The sequence below is a fragment of the Oncorhynchus gorbuscha genome, unplaced genomic scaffold, assembly GCF_021184085.1.
Source record: "Oncorhynchus gorbuscha isolate QuinsamMale2020 ecotype Even-year unplaced genomic scaffold, OgorEven_v1.0 Un_scaffold_505, whole genome shotgun sequence".
In the NCBI taxonomy this organism is placed as follows: Eukaryota; Metazoa; Chordata; class Actinopteri; order Salmoniformes; family Salmonidae; genus Oncorhynchus; species Oncorhynchus gorbuscha.
Window position 1 is genome coordinate 350,133 of NW_025745339.1, and position 14,359 is coordinate 364,491.

General features: G+C 45.8%; 1 protein-coding gene across 1 annotated transcript in view; it reads right to left on the reverse strand.

Annotated features, from left to right (window-relative positions):
- The window catches only part of LOC124018418 (general transcription factor 3C polypeptide 1-like), a 137,570-nt gene that overhangs the window by 12,089 nt on the left and 111,122 nt on the right, over window positions 1-14,359 (reverse strand). The window contains exons 33-36 of the mRNA XM_046333728.1: window positions 12,606-12,771; window positions 11,802-12,491; window positions 11,418-11,566; window positions 2,939-3,174 (exon numbers count right to left, since the gene is read on the reverse strand). Coding sequence (XP_046189684.1) covers window positions 2,939-3,174; window positions 11,418-11,566; window positions 11,802-12,491; window positions 12,606-12,771 — 1,241 coding nt within the window. The remainder of the gene's footprint in view (window positions 1-2,938; window positions 3,175-11,417; window positions 11,567-11,801; window positions 12,492-12,605; window positions 12,772-14,359) is intronic.

The window sequence follows — 14,359 nt, forward strand, 5'->3', positions numbered from 1 at the left end:
AGTGTGTGTACCTACCCTGGGTAGTAAACAGTGTGTGTACCTACCCTGGGTAGTAAACAGTGTGTGTACCTACCCTGGGTAGTAAACAGTGTGTGTACCTACCCTGGGTAGTAAACAGTGTGTGTACCTACCCTGGGTAGTAAACAGTGTGTGTACCTACCCTGGGTAGTAAACAGTGTGTGTACCTACCCTGGGTAGTAAACAGTGTGTGTACCTACCCTGGGTAGTAAACAGTGTGTGTACCTACCCTGGGTAGTAAACAGTGTGTGTACCTACCCTGGGTAGTAAACAGTGTGTGTACCTACCCTGGGTAGTAAACAGTGTGTGTACCTACCCTGGGTAGTAAACAGTGTGTGTACCTACCCTGGGTAGTAAACAGTGTGTGTGTACCTACCCTGGGTAGTAAACAGTGTGTGTACCTACCCTGGGTAGTAAACAGTGTGTGTACAGGTGTGTGTACCTACCCTGGGTAGTAAACAGTGTGTGTACCTACCCTGGGTAGTAAACAGTGTGTGTACCTACCCTGGGTAGTAAACAGTGTGTGTACCTACCCTGGGTAGTAAACAGTGTGTGTACCTACCCTGGGTAGTAAACAGTGTGTGTACAGGTGTGTGTACCTACCCTGGGTAGTAAACAGTGTGTGTACAGGTGTGTGTACCTACCCTGGGTAGTAAACAGTGTGTGTACCTACCCTGGGTAGTAAACAGTGTGTGTACCTACCCTGGGTAGTAAACAGTGTGTGTACAGGTGTGTGTACCTACCCTGGGTAGTAAACAGTGTGTGTACCTACCCTGGGTAGTAAACAGTGTGTGTACAGGTGTGTGTACCTACCCTGGGTAGTAAACAGTGTGTGTACAGGTGTGTGTACCTACCCTGGGTAGTAAACAGTGTGTGTACCTACCCTGGGTAGTAAACAGTGTGTGTACCTACCCTGGGTAGTAAACAGTGTGTGTACCTACCCTGGGTAGTAAACAGTGTGTGTACCTACCCTGGGTAGTAAACAGTGTGTGTACCTACCCTGGGTAGTAAACAGTGTGTGTACCTACCCTGGGTAGTAAACAGTGTGTGTACCTACCCTGGGTAGTAAACAGTGTGTGTACCTACCCTGGGTAGTAAACAGTGTGTGTACCTACCCTGGGTAGTAAACAGTGTGTGTACCTACCCTGGGTAGTAAACAGTGTGTGTACCTACCCTGGGTAGTAAACAGTGTGTGTGTACAGGTGTGTGTACCTACCCTGGGTAGTAAACAGTGTGTGTACAGGTGTGTGTACCTACCCTGGGTAGTAAACAGTGTGTGTACAGGTGTGTGTACCTACCCTGGGTAGTAAACAGTGTGTGTACCTACCCTGGGTAGTAAACAGTGTGTGTACAGGTGTGTGTACCTACCCTGGGTAGTAAACAGTGTGTGTACCTACCCTGGGTAGTAAACAGTGTGTGTACCTACCCTGGGTAGTAAACAGTGTGTGTACCTACCCTGGGTAGTAAACAGTGTGTGTACAGGTGTGTGTACCTACCCTGGGTAGTAAACAGTGTGTGTACCTACCCTGGGTAGTAAACAGTGTGTGTACAGGTGTGTGTACCTACCCTGGGTAGTAAACAGTGTGTGTACCTACCCTGGGTAGTAAACAGTGTGTGTACAGGTGTGTGTACCTACCCTGGGTAGTAAACAGTGTGTGTACCTACCCTGGGTAGTAAACAGTGTGTGTACAGGTGTGTGTACCTACCCTGGGTAGTAAACAGTGTGTGTACCTACCCTGGGTAGTAAACAGTGTGTGTACCTACCCTGGGTAGTAAACAGTGTGTGTACAGGTGTGTGTACCTACCCTGGGTAGTAAACAGTGTGTGTACCTACCCTGGGTAGTAAACAGTGTGTGTACCTACCCTGGGTAGTAAACAGTGTGTGTACAGGTGTGTGTACCTACCCTGGGTAGTAAACAGTGTGTGTACAGGTGTGTGTACCTACCCTGGGTAGTAAACAGTGTGTGTGTACAGGTGTGTGTACCTACCCTGGGTAGTAAACAGTGTGTGTACCTACCCTGGGTAGTAAACAGTGTGTGTACAGGTGTGTGTACCTACCCTGGGTAGTAAACAGTGTGTGTACAGGTGTGTGTACCTACCCTGGGTAGTAAACAGTGTGTGTACAGGTGTGTGTACCTACCCTGGGTAGTAAACAGTGTGTGTACAGGTGTGTGTACCTACCCTGGGTAGTAAACAGTGTGTGTGTACAGGTGTGTGTACCTACCCTGGGTAGTAACCAGTGTGTGTACCTACCCTGGGTAGTAAACAGTGTGTGTACAGGTGTGTGTACCTACCCTGGGTAGTAAACAGTGTGTGTACAGGTGTGTGTACCTACCCTGGGTAGTAAACAGTGTGTGTACAGGTGTGTGTACCTACCCTGGGTAGTAAACAGTGTGTGTGTACAGGTGTGTGTACCTACCCTGGGTAGTAAACAGTGTGTGTACCTACCCTGGGTAGTAAACAGTGTGTGTACAGGTGTGTGTACCTACCCTGGGTAGTAAACAGTGTGTGTACAGGTGTGTGTACCTACCCTGGGTAGTAAACAGTGTGTGTACAGGTGTGTGTACCTACCCTGGGTAGTAAACAGTGTGTGTGTACAGGTGTGTGTACCTACCCTGGGTAGTAAACAGTGTGTGTACCTACCCTGGGTAGTAAACAGTGTGTGTACAGGTGTGTGTACCTACCCTGGGTAGTAAACAGTGTGTGTACAGGTGTGTGTACCTACCCTGGGTAGTAAACAGTGTGTGTACAGGTGTGTGTACCTACCCTGGGTAGTAAACAGTGTGTGTGTACAGGTGTGTGTACCTACCCTGGGTAGTAAACAGTGTGTGTACCTACCCTGGGTAGTAAACAGTGTGTGTACAGGTGTGTGTACCTACCCTGGGTAGTAAACAGTGTGTGTACAGGTGTGTGTACCTACCCTGGGTAGTAAACAGTGTGTGTACAGGTGTGTGTCGTAGATGTAGTCTCATGGTGCACGATTCCACCACGATACTATCGTTGGTGTTGAGGTTTCGGAGGTTGACGATCCCGGGAACGCAGTATCCACGCATCATCAGGTACTTGGTGTGGGACGCCTTGTGAGCCCTGACCTCGATCCGACTCCGCCCCTCGTTCTCCTCTTCATCATCATCATCCTCAGCCAGCACTGAGATACTGAGAGAGAGACAGACGGGGGCAGAGAGAGAGAGAGAGACAGACGGGGGCAGAGAGAGAGAGAGAGAGACAGACGGGGGCAGAGAGAGAGAGAGAGAGAGAGAGAGAGACAGACGGGGGCAGAGAGAGAGAGAGAGACAGACGGGGGCAGAGAGAGGGAGAGAGACAGACGGGGGCAGAGAGAGAGAGACAGACGGGGGCAGAGAGAGAGAGAGACAGACGGGGGCAGAGAGAGAGAGAGACAGACGGGGGCAGAGAGAGAGAGAGACAGACGGGGGCAGAGAGAGAGAGAGAGACAGACGGGGGCAGAGAGAGAGAGAGATGAGCATGGTAGATGTGTCTCTATACTCCAGCCTGGTGTCTCTATACTCCAGCCTGGTGTCTCTATACTCCAGCCTGGTGTCTCTATACTCCAGCGTGGTGTCTCTATACTCCAGCGTGGTGTCTCTATACTCCAGCGTGGTGTCTCTATACTCCAGCGTGGTGTCTCTATACTCCAGCGTGGTGTCTCTATACTCCAGCGTGGTGTCTCTATACTCCAGCGTGGTGTCTCTATACTCCAGCGTGGTGTCTCTATACTCCAGCGTGGTGTCTCTATACTCCAGCGTGGTGTCTCTATACTCCAGCGTGGTGTCTCTATACTCCAGCGTGGTGTCTCTATACTCCAGCGTGGTGTCTCTATACTCCAGCGTGGTGTCTCTATACTCCAGCGTGGTGTCTCTATACTCCAGCGTGGTGTCTCTATACTCCAGCGTGGTGTCTCTATACTCCAGCGTGGTGTCTCTATACTCCAGCGTGGTGTCTCTATACTCCAGCGTGGTGTCTCTATACTCCAGCGTGGTGTCTCTATACTCCAGCGTGGTGTCTCTATACTCCAGCGTGGTGTCTCTATACTCCAGCGTGGTGTCTCTATACTCCAGCATGGTGTCTCTATACTCCAGCATGGTGTCTCTATACTCCAGCATGGTGTCTCTATACTCCAGCATGGTGTCTCTATACTCCAGCATGGTGTCTCTATACTCTATGGATTTGTCTCTATACTCTATGGATTTGTCTCTATACTCTATGGATTTGTCTCTATACTCTATGGATTTGTCTCTATACTCTATGGATTTGTCTCTATACTCTATGGATTTGTCTCTATACTCTATGGATTTGTCTCTATACTCTATGGATTTGTCTCTATACTCTATGGATTTGTCTCTATACTCTATGGATTTGTCTCTATACTCTATGGATTTGTCTCTATACTCTATGGATTTGTCTCTATACTCTATGGATTTGTCTCTATACTCTATGGATTTGTCTCTATACTCTATGGATTTGTCTCTATACTCTATGGATTTGTCTCTATGGATTTGTCTCTATGGATTTGTCTCTATGGATTTGTCTCTATGGATTTGTCTCTATGGATTTGTCTCTATGGATTTGTCTCTATGGATTTGTCTCTATGGATTTGTCTCTATGGATTTGTCTCTATGGATTTGTCTCTATGGATTTGTCTCTATGGATTTGTCTCTATGGATTTGTCTCTATGGATTTGTCTCTATGGATTTGTCTCTATGGATTTGTCTCTATGGATTTGTCTCTATGGATTTGTCTCTATGGATTTGTCTCTATACTCTATGGATTTGTCTCTATACTCTATGGATTTGTCTCTATACTCTATGGATTTGTCTCTACACTCCAGCCTGGTGTCTCTATACTCTGGATTTTATAATTGTACTGTATAATAATATGGATCTGAGGCTATAGGGGACTGTATAATAATATGGATCTGGTACTATAGGGGACTGTATAATAATATGGATCTGGGGCTATAGGGGACTGTATAATAATATGGATCTGGGGCTATAGGGGACTGTATAATAATATGGATCTGGGGCTATAGGGGACTGTATAATAATATAGATCTGGGGCTATAGGGGACTGTATAATAATATGGATCTGGGGCTATAGGGGACTGTATAATAATATGGATCTGGGGCTGTATAATAATATGGATCTGGGGCTATAGGGGACTGTATAATAATATAGATCTGGGGCTATAGGGGACTGTATAATAATATGGATCTGGGGCTATAGGGGACTGTATAATAATATGGATCTGGGGCTATAGGGGACTGTATAATAATAATATGGATCTGGGGCTATAGGGGACTGTATAATAATATGGATCTGGGGCTATAGGGGACTGTATAATAATATGGATCTGGGGCTATAGGGGACTGTATAATAATATGGATCTGGGGCTATAGGGGACTGTATAATAATATGGATCTGGTACTATAGGGGACTGTATAATAATATGGATCTGGGGCTATAGGGGACTGTATAATAATATGGATCTGGTACTATAGGGGACTGTATAATAATATGGATCTGGGGCTATAGGGGACTGTATAATAATATGGATCTGGGGCTATAGGGGACTGTATAATAATATGGATCTGGGGCTATAGGGGACTGTATAATAATATGGATCTGAGGCTATAGGGGACTGTATAATAATATGGATCTGGGACTGTATAATAATATGGATCTGGGGCTGTATAATAATATGGATCTGGGGCTATAGGGGACTGTATAATAATATGGATCTGGTACTATAGGGGACTGTATAATAATATGGATCTGGGGCTATAGGGGACTGTATAATAATATGGATCTGGGACTGTATAATAATATGGATCTGGGGCTATAGGGGACTGTATAATAATATAGATCTGGGCTATAGGGGACTGTATAATAATATGGATCTGGGGCTATAGGGGACTGTATAATAATATAGATCTGGGGCTATAGGGGACTGTATAATAATATAGATCTGGGGCTATAGGGGACTGTATAATAATATGGATCTGGGGCTATAGGGGACTGTATAATAATATGGATCTGAGGCTATAGGGGACTGTATAATAATATGGATCTGGGACTGTATAATAATATGGATCTGGGGCTGTATAATAATATGGATCTGGGGCTATAGGGGACTGTATAATAATATGGATCTGGTACTATAGGGGACTGTATAATAATATGGATCTGGGGCTATAGGGGACTGTATAATAATATGGATCTGGGACTGTATAATAATATGGATCTGGGGCTATAGGGGACTGTATAATAATATAGATCTGGGCTATAGGGGACTGTATAATAATATGGATCTGGGGCTATAGGGGACTGTATAATAATATAGATCTGGGGCTATAGGGGACTGTATAATAATATAGATCTGGGGCTATAGGGGACTGTATAATAATATGGATCTGGTACTATAGGGGACTGTATAATAATATGGATCTGGTACTATAGGGGACTGTATAATAATATGGATCTGGGGCTATAGGGGACTGTATAATAATATGGATCTGGGGCTGTATAATAATATGGATATGGGGCTATAGGGGACTGTATAATAATATGGATCTGGGGCTATAGGGGACTGTATAATAATATGGATCTGGGGCTATAGGGGACTGTATAATAATATGGATCTGGGGCTATAGGGGACTGTATAATAATATGGATCTGGGGCTATAGGGGACTGTATAATAATATGGATCTGGGGCTATAGGGGACTGTATAATAATATGGATCTGGGGCTATAGGGGACTGTATAATAATATGGATCTGGGGCTATAGGGGACTGTATAATAATATGGATCTGGGGCTATAGGGGACTGTATAATAATATGGATCTGGGGCTATAGGGGACTGTATAATAATATGGATCTGAGGCTATAGGGGACTGTATAATAATATAGATCTGGGGCTATAGGGGACTGTATAATAATATGGATCTGGGCTATAGGGGACTGTATAATAATATGGATCTGGGGCTATAGGGGACTGTATAATAATATGGATCTGGGGCTGTATAATAATATGGATATGGGGCTATAGGGGACTGTATAATAATATGGATCTGGGGCTGTATAATAATATGGATCTGGGGCTATAGGGGACTGTATAATAATATGGATCTGGGGCTGTATAATAATATGGATCTGGGGCTATAGGGGACTGTATAATAATATGGATCTGGGGCTATAGGGGACTGTATAATAATATGGATCTGGGGCTATAGGGGACTGTATAATAATATGGATCTGGGGCTATAGGGGACTGTATAATAATATGGATCTGGGGCTATAGGGGACTGTATAATAATATGGATCTGGGGCTATAGGGGACTGTATAATAATATGGATCTGGGGCTATAGGGGACTGTATAATAATATGGATCTGGGGCTATAGGGGACTGTATAATAATATGGATCTGGGGCTATAGGGGACTGTATAATAATATGGATCTGGGGCTATAGGGGACTGTATAATAATATGGATCTGGGACTGTATAATAATATGGATCTGGGACTGTATAATAATATGGATCTGGGACTGTATAATAATATGGATCTGGGGCTATAGGGGACTGTATAATAATATAGATCTGGGGCTATAGGGGACTGTATAATAATATGGATCTGGGACTGTATAATAATATGGATCTGGGGCTATAGGGGACTGTATAATAATATAGATCTGGGCTATAGGGGACTGTATAATAATATGGATCTGGGGCTATAGGGGACTGTATAATAATATAGATCTGGGGCTATAGGGGACTGTATAATAATATAGATCTGGGGCTATAGGGGACTGTATAATAATATGGATCTGGTACTATAGGGGACTGTATAATAATATGGATCTGGTACTATAGGGGACTGTATAATAATATGGATCTGGGGCTATAGGGGACTGTATAATAATATGGATCTGGGGCTGTATAATAATATGGATATGGGGCTATAGGGGACTGTATAATAATATGGATCTGGGGCTATAGGGGACTGTATAATAATATGGATCTGGGGCTATAGGGGACTGTATAATAATATGGATCTGGGGCTATAGGGGACTGTATAATAATATGGATCTGGGGCTATAGGGGACTGTATAATAATATGGATCTGGGGCTATAGGGGACTGTATAATAATATGGATCTGGGGCTATAGGGGACTGTATAATAATATGGATCTGGGGCTATAGGGGACTGTATAATAATATGGATCTGGGGCTATAGGGGACTGTATAATAATATGGATCTGAGGCTATAGGGGACTGTATAATAATATAGATCTGGGGCTATAGGGGACTGTATAATAATATGGATCTGGGCTATAGGGGACTGTATAATAATATGGATCTGGGGCTATAGGGGACTGTATAATAATATGGATCTGGGGCTGTATAATAATATGGATATGGGGCTATAGGGGACTGTATAATAATATGGATCTGGGGCTGTATAATAATATGGATCTGGGGCTATAGGGGACTGTATAATAATATGGATCTGGGGCTGTATAATAATATGGATCTGGGGCTATAGGGGACTGTATAATAATATGGATCTGGGGCTATAGGGGACTGTATAATAATATGGATCTGGGGCTATAGGGGACTGTATAATAATATGGATCTGGGGCTATAGGGGACTGTATAATAATATGGATCTGGGGCTATAGGGGACTGTATAATAATATGGATCTGGGGCTATAGGGGACTGTATAATAATATGGATCTGGGGCTATAGGGGACTGTATAATAATATGGATCTGGGGCTATAGGGGACTGTATAATAATATGGATCTGGGGCTATAGGGGACTGTATAATAATATGGATCTGGGGCTATAGGGGACTGTATAATAATATGGATCTGGGACTGTATAATAATATGGATCTGGGACTGTATAATAATATGGATCTGGGACTGTATAATAATATGGATCTGGGGCTATAGGGGACTGTATAATAATATAGATCTGGGGCTATAGGGGACTGTATAATAATATGGATCTGGGACTGTATAATAATATGGATCTGGGGCTATAGGGGACTGTATAATAATATAGATCTGGGCTATAGGGGACTGTATAATAATATGGATCTGGGGCTATAGGGGACTGTATAATAATATAGATCTGGGGCTATAGGGGACTGTATAATAATATAGATCTGGGGCTATAGGGGACTGTATAATAATATGGATCTGGTACTATAGGGGACTGTATAATAATATGGATCTGGTACTATAGGGGACTGTATAATAATATGGATCTGGGGCTATAGGGGACTGTATAATAATATGGATCTGGGGCTGTATAATAATATGGATATGGGGCTATAGGGGACTGTATAATAATATGGATCTGGGGCTATAGGGGACTGTATAATAATATGGATCTGGGGCTATAGGGGACTGTATAATAATATGGATCTGGGGCTATAGGGGACTGTATAATAATATGGATCTGGGGCTATAGGGGACTGTATAATAATATGGATCTGGGGCTATAGGGGACTGTATAATAATATGGATCTGGGGCTATAGGGGACTGTATAATAATATGGATCTGGGGCTATAGGGGACTGTATAATAATATGGATCTGGGGCTATAGGGGACTGTATAATAATATGGATCTGGGGCTATAGGGGACTGTATAATAATATGGATCTGAGGCTATAGGGGACTGTATAATAATATAGATCTGGGGCTATAGGGGACTGTATAATAATATGGATCTGGGCTATAGGGGACTGTATAATAATATGGATCTGGGGCTATAGGGGACTGTATAATAATATGGATCTGGGGCTGTATAATAATATGGATATGGGGCTATAGGGGACTGTATAATAATATGGATCTGGGGCTGTATAATAATATGGATCTGGGGCTATAGGGGACTGTATAATAATATGGATCTGGGGCTGTATAATAATATGGATCTGGGGCTATAGGGGACTGTATAATAATATGGATCTGGGGCTATAGGGGACTGTATAATAATATGGATCTGGGGCTATAGGGGACTGTATAATAATATGGATCTGGGGCTATAGGGGACTGTATAATAATATGGATCTGGGGCTATAGGGGACTGTATAATAATATGGATCTGGGGCTATAGGGGACTGTATAATAATATGGATCTGGGGCTATAGGGGACTGTATAATAATATGGATCTGGGGCTATAGGGGACTGTATAATAATATGGATCTGGGGCTATAGGGGACTGTATAATAATATGGATCTGGGGCTATAGGGGACTGTATAATAATATGGATCTGGGGCTATAGGGGACTGTATAATAATATGGATCTGGGGCTATAGGGGACTGTATAATAATATGGATCTGGGGCTATAGGGGACTGTATAATAATATGGATCTGGGGCTATAGGGGACTGTATAATAATATGGATCTGGGGCTATAGGGGACTGTATAATAATATGGATCTGGGACTGTATAATAATATGGATCTGGGGCTATAGGGGACTGTATAATAATATGGATCTGGGGCTATAGGGGACTGTATAATAATATGGATCTGGGACTGTATAATAATATGGATCTGGGGCTATAGGGGACTGTATAATAATATGGATCTGGGACTGTATAATAATATGGATCTGGGGCTATAGGGGACTGTATAATAATATGGATCTGGGACTATAGGGGACTGTATAATAATATGGATCTGGGGCTATAGGGGACTGTATAATAATATGGATCTGGGGCTATAGGGGACTGTATAATAATATGGATCTGGGACTATAGGGGACTGTATAATAATATAGATCTGGAGCTACATGAGAAAAACTAATTTGGAGAAACAACTTTTCATTTTAGACAGAGAGAAAGAAGGAGTGCCAGAGAAAGGGGTGGATGTGGGGGGGGGGGTATGTGTGTGTGTGTGTGGGGGGGGGTGGATGTGTGTGTGGGGGTGGATGTGTGTGTGTTTGGGGGTTGGATGTGTGTGTGGGGGTGGATGTGTGTGTGTGTGTGTGTGTGTGAGGGTGTGTGTGGGGGTGGGGGTGGATGTGTGTGTGGGGGGTGTGTGGGGGGTGGGGGTGGATGTGTGTGGGGGTGGGGGTGGATGTGTGTGTGGGGGTGTGTGTGGGGGTGGATGTGTGTGTGTGTGTGTGAGGGTGTGTGTGGGGGGTGGGGGTGGATGTGTGTGTGGGGGTGTGTGTGTGGGGGTGGGGGTGGATGTGTGTGGGGGGGTGTGTGGGGGTGGATGTGTGTGTGTGGGGATGTGTGTGTGGGGGTGGATGTGTGCATGTGGCTGTGTGTGTGGGGGTGGATGTGTGTGTGTGGGGATGTGTGTGTGTGTGTGGGGGTGGGGGTGTGCATGTGGCTGTGTGTGTAGGTGTGTGTGTACCTCTTAACCACCTCATTGTCCACCATGGTGCTGTCCAACACCACTATGTGTTCAGGTATGGAGACGTGGACTGACAGCAGACCCAGAGTCATCAGACTGAGACAGGCCAGAGTGGCGCCCCCCGGGGACTCCAGGGAGAACTGCAACATCTGGAGAACGCGTGATTTAATTAACGGAACATTTATGAACTCCGTTACCTTATACAGGTCATCTCATTAAACCCAATTAAACAGTGTGTGAACTGAACAGAGGAATCAGCATCAGAGCTAAAGTACATATGAAGGCTGTTGCAAATATGTTTAGGAAGTGGCACTGGCTTTTTCAGCTTTGGAGAGGAAACGTTTCACTCTTAAATACTACAAACCACAAGGGAACTAAACCCACCTCCGTGAGATCCAGAGGGAGAGAGGGGTCAAGGCCGGGTGCTTTCCCCGACTCCGGCTCCTCTGTCTGGGTGAGAGGACAGGAGGCAGGGTCCCCGGGTGCTGTCCCCGACTCCGGCTCCTCTGTCTGGGTGAGAGGACAGGAGGCAGGGTCCCCGGGTGCTGTCCCCGACTCCGGCTCCTCCGTCTGGGTGAGAGGACAGGAGGCAGGGCCGGGTGCTGTCCCCGACTCCAGCTCCTCCGTCTGGGTGAGAGGACAGGAGGCAGGGCCGGGTGCTGTCCCCGACTCCAGCTCCTCCGTCTGGGTGAGAGGACAGGAGGCAGGGCCGGGTGCTGTCCCCGACTCCGGCTCCTCCGTCTGGGTGAGAGGACAGGAGGCAGGGCCGGGTGCTGTCCCCGACTCCGGCTCCTCCGTCTGGGTGAGAGGACAGGAGGCAGGGCCCCCGGAGGTAGAGTCAACTCCATGGACGGTAAAAGACGAGACCTGTTCTTCCGCTTGGTTGTGGGCCGCGTTGTCCTCGTTCTCCTCCTCGTTCTCTGTGTTCTTCCCTCTGTCTTCAGTCTCCATATCTTCATCTTTCTCTTTTTCTCTCTCCTCCTCCCCTCTTTCCATATTCTTCATTTTATTCTCACTTCTCTCCTCCCCTCTCTCCGTGCACACCGCCCCTCTCTCCGTGCCCACCTCCCCTCTCTCCGTGCCCACCTCCCCTCTCTCATTCTCCATGCCCACCTCCCCTCTCTCCATGCCCACCTCCCCTCTCTCCATGCCCACCTCCCCTCTCTCCATGCCCACCTCCCCTCTCTCCATGCCCACCTCCCCTCTCTCCATGCACACCCACTTCTCCTTCTCCTTTCCTTCGTGTATGAAGACCGTGGAAGGGTGGTTGTCTCCAGTCCCATTCTCACTCAAGGCCTGCATGAAGTCAAACACCTCTGTACACAGACCCATGGGCAGACGCCATGTAAAACACCTACAGGAGAGAGGAGAGTGGGGGGAGAGTGGAGAGTGGGGGGAGAGTGGGAGGTGGCGTGGGGGAGAGGAGAGTGGGGGAGAGTGGGAGGTGGCGAGGGAGAGAGTGGGAGGTGGCGAGGAGAGAGGAGAGTGGGGGGGAGTGGGATGTGGCGTGGGGAGACAGGAGAGTGGGAGAAGGCGTGGGAGAAGGCGTGGGGGAAGAGGAGAGTGGGGGAGAGTGGGAGGTGGCGAGGAGAGAGTGGGATGTGGCGAGGGAGAGAGGAGAGTGGGGGGAGAGTGGGAGGTGGCGAGGGAGAGAGGAGAGTAGGGGGAGAGTGGGAGGTGGCGAGGGAGAGAGGAGAGTGGGGGGAGAGTGGGAGGTGGCGAGGGGCGAGAGGAGAGTAGGGGGGAGAGTGGGAGGTGGCGAGGAGAGAGGAGAGTGGGGGAGAGTGGGAGGTGGCGAGGGAGAGAGGAGAGTAGGGGGGAGAGTGGGAGGTGGCGAGGGAGAGAGGAGAGTGGGGGGAGAGTGGGAGGTGGCGAGGGAGAGAGGAGAGTGGGGGTAGTGTTACTACCCTGTAGTAGTGTTATTAACCTGTAGTAGTGTTATTACCCTGTAGTAGTGTTACTAACCTGTAGTAGTGTTACTACCCTGTAGTAGTGTTATTAACATGTAGTAGTGTTACTACCCTGTAGTAGTGTTACTACCCTGTAGTAGTGTTACTACCCTGTAGTAGTGTTACTAACCTGTAGTAGTGTTACTACCCTGTAGTAGTGTTACTACCCTGTAGTAGTGTTATTACCCTGTAGTAGTGTTACTACCCTGTAGTAGTGTTACTAACCTGTAGTAGTGTTATTACCCTGTAGTAGTGTTATTACCTTGTAGTAGTGTTACTACCCTGTAGTAGCTAGTAGTGTTATTACCCTGTAGTAGTGTTATTACCCTGTAGTAGCTAGTAGTGTTATTACCCTGTAGTAGTGTTACTACCCTGTAGTAGTGTTACTAACCTGTAGTAGTGTTACTACCCTGTAGTAGTGTTACTACCCTGTAGTAGTGTTACTACCCTGTAGTAGTGTTACTACCCTGTAGTAGTGTTATTACCCTGTAGTAGTGTTACTACCCTGTAGTAGTGTTACTAACCTGTAGTAGTGTTACTACCCTGTAGTAGTGTTATTACCCTGTAGTAGCTAGTAGTGTTATTACCCTGTAGTAGTGTTATTACCCTGTAGTAGTGTTACTACCCTGTAGTAGTGTTACTACCCTGTAGTAGTGTTATTAACCTGTAGTAGTGTTATTACCCTGTAGTAGTGTTATTACCCTGTAGTAGTGTTACTAACCTGTAGTAGTGTTACTACCCTGTAGTAGTGTTATTAATCTGTAGTAGTGTTATTTATTACCCTGTAGTAGTGTTACTACCCTGTAGTAGTGTTATTACCCTGTAGTAGTGTTATTAACCTGTAGTAGTGTTATTACCCTGTAGTAGTGTTATTAACCTGTAGTAGTGTTATTAACCTGTAGTAGTGTTATTAACCTGCAGTAGTGTTATTACCCTGTAGTAGTGTTATTACCCTGTAGTAGTGTTACTAACCTGTAGTAGTGTTACTAACCT